At 42.0% G+C, this 1861-nt stretch overlaps 1 protein-coding gene across 4 annotated transcripts in view; it reads left to right on the forward strand.

Annotated features, from left to right (window-relative positions):
• The first annotated feature begins 228 nt into the window (after positions 1–228).
• Positions 229–1861, forward strand: part of IL31RA (interleukin 31 receptor A) — a 76111-nt gene continuing 74478 nt past the window's right edge. For all 4 annotated transcript variants that reach the window (XM_025201168.1, XM_025201169.1, XM_025201170.1 and 1 more), the window contains exon 1: positions 229–308. In XM_025201168.1, the coding sequence (XP_025056953.1) occupies positions 254–308 (55 nt within the window). In that variant the 5' untranslated portion in view covers positions 229–253. The remainder of the gene's footprint in view (positions 309–1861) is intronic.

Below are 1861 nucleotides of genomic sequence, written 5' to 3' on the forward strand. Positions count from 1 at the left end.
TAATAAGCACTATCATATAAAATGAGGTCTTCCAGTGATGCAGAACATTATCAATCTGATTACCTTTGGAATGTCAAGTGGGAAAAACTTGTTCAAAATAAAATTATTCATGTTTTGCCTTTTGTTATAGGTTGCTGTATTTTAACAGTGTACAGCACTTAGATCTATGGAAGAGGTGCTGTTTCAGTTGAAGTAAATGTCTTTTACCTTTATTTTATTACAGTCTTCTCTGTTCCCAGTTATTGCAAAGAAAATGTTCTTCAGTCTGCTTTGGCTCTCAGTTGTGCTCTGCAGAATCTATACAGCAGGTAGGGTGAAACATTTATGCATTACCAGCTTATTTCTGCTTTAGGAAACTTATAGAAAAGACAGAAAATTGATTACATTCACAAGAATGACTGAAAGTGTATTGTAAAAATAAGAACATGGGTTAGATATATACCATATGTTGAATTTCCTTCTGGTAAATCCCATTTAGCTGGAGTTGGTAATTGACTGAACAGTGTATAGTATTGTGAAACATGAATTAATCACATGCATTTGTGTTTGATCTTGATCTGTGGTCAGGAAGCTGATGATAAAAACAATACCAGTGTATAGTTGTCGCACACACTTTTGAAAAAATCCCATTAACTGGAGTATTTTTCTTGTCCCATAGCAAATGTGGGTGTATACATTTGAAAGCTAAGTTTAATTTCTATCAGGTAATCAGGATATGGTATTTTTTCTGGCATGAAAAATGTTTGGTTCTACAAAACAAATTAACATAACTTAATGAATAAACTGTAGTACATTTACTGGCACTATATCAATTGAAGCTAAATTTACATATTCAGATTTCAAATTTAATAAATGTTATGTTTATATATTGTTCTCTGTTTAAAAAGCCAGTATTTGCCACCAGTGAACATTTAGTAGTATCTAAGAGTCTAGTTTTTCCCTATCCTTAGAATAAGAAGTAAGAACAACAGTTTGGCAAAATATTAACTTTGGTGATAGATTCCATGTGATTCGCATGTAATTTGTTATGTATTACTTTGAGTTGTTTCTGTGCTTATCACAAGACAGACAATAGAAATCATAGGTGGGGGGAGTTGTCTCAAGCAATTTAGAGTTAAATGAAAGAAACCTATAAAGCTAAGTACAGTCAAAAAGCCCAAGGCTGAATCAATTCAATCTTTGCAGGTTTTTTAAAACTGCATAGATTGAACTAATAAGCAAGTGAAATGATGTTTACTTTTCAAACAGGAAAGTCAGCCAGACCCTTGCAGTGGCCCATACGAATAGTTGGGGGGTGCTAGAGCACCTCCCCCCCCAGCCTGCTGGCCACTGCAGAGAGCTGGAGCCCTCTGGTTCCTCAAGCCATGCTCCCTCCTCAGCCTCCCTGCCAGCTGAGCAAGGGGTTGGGGGGGAAAAAACCTAACCGTCCTGCCTGGCACTGGATCCTCACCTGGGAAGAGCCTGGGGGTGGGGAGGGGAAGCTGAAACTGGGGGCTTTACTCTGCCACTCCCCCACAGCTGGGAGCGGGGTTTGAATCTTGTAGCCACGCCTCCTTCTCAGCCTCCCCATGGGTTGAGGTAGTCGGGGAGGGAAGTCTGCACCTGGACGTGGCTCTGCCCCAGAGCAGAGAGCTAGGAGCCATGCCCCCTCAGCAGCCTGGGTGGGTTGGGGGGAGAGCAGCTCATAGCAGGGGCTTGATTTATGAGTTGGAAGCCAGGAGTCACACCCATTACTCAGCCTCCAGGCTGGATGGGGGGAAAGCCCACAGCGGGGCTTGGCTCTGTCCTGGCTCTATCCCCTGCCAGAGCTGGAAACAGGGCTGGAGTTCCCTAGTTTTGCCCCCTCCTCAGCCTCCAAGCT

Source organism: Alligator sinensis, unplaced genomic scaffold (genome assembly GCF_000455745.1).
Source record: "Alligator sinensis unplaced genomic scaffold, ASM45574v1 scaffold123_1, whole genome shotgun sequence".
In the NCBI taxonomy this organism is placed as follows: Eukaryota; Metazoa; Chordata; order Crocodylia; family Alligatoridae; genus Alligator; species Alligator sinensis.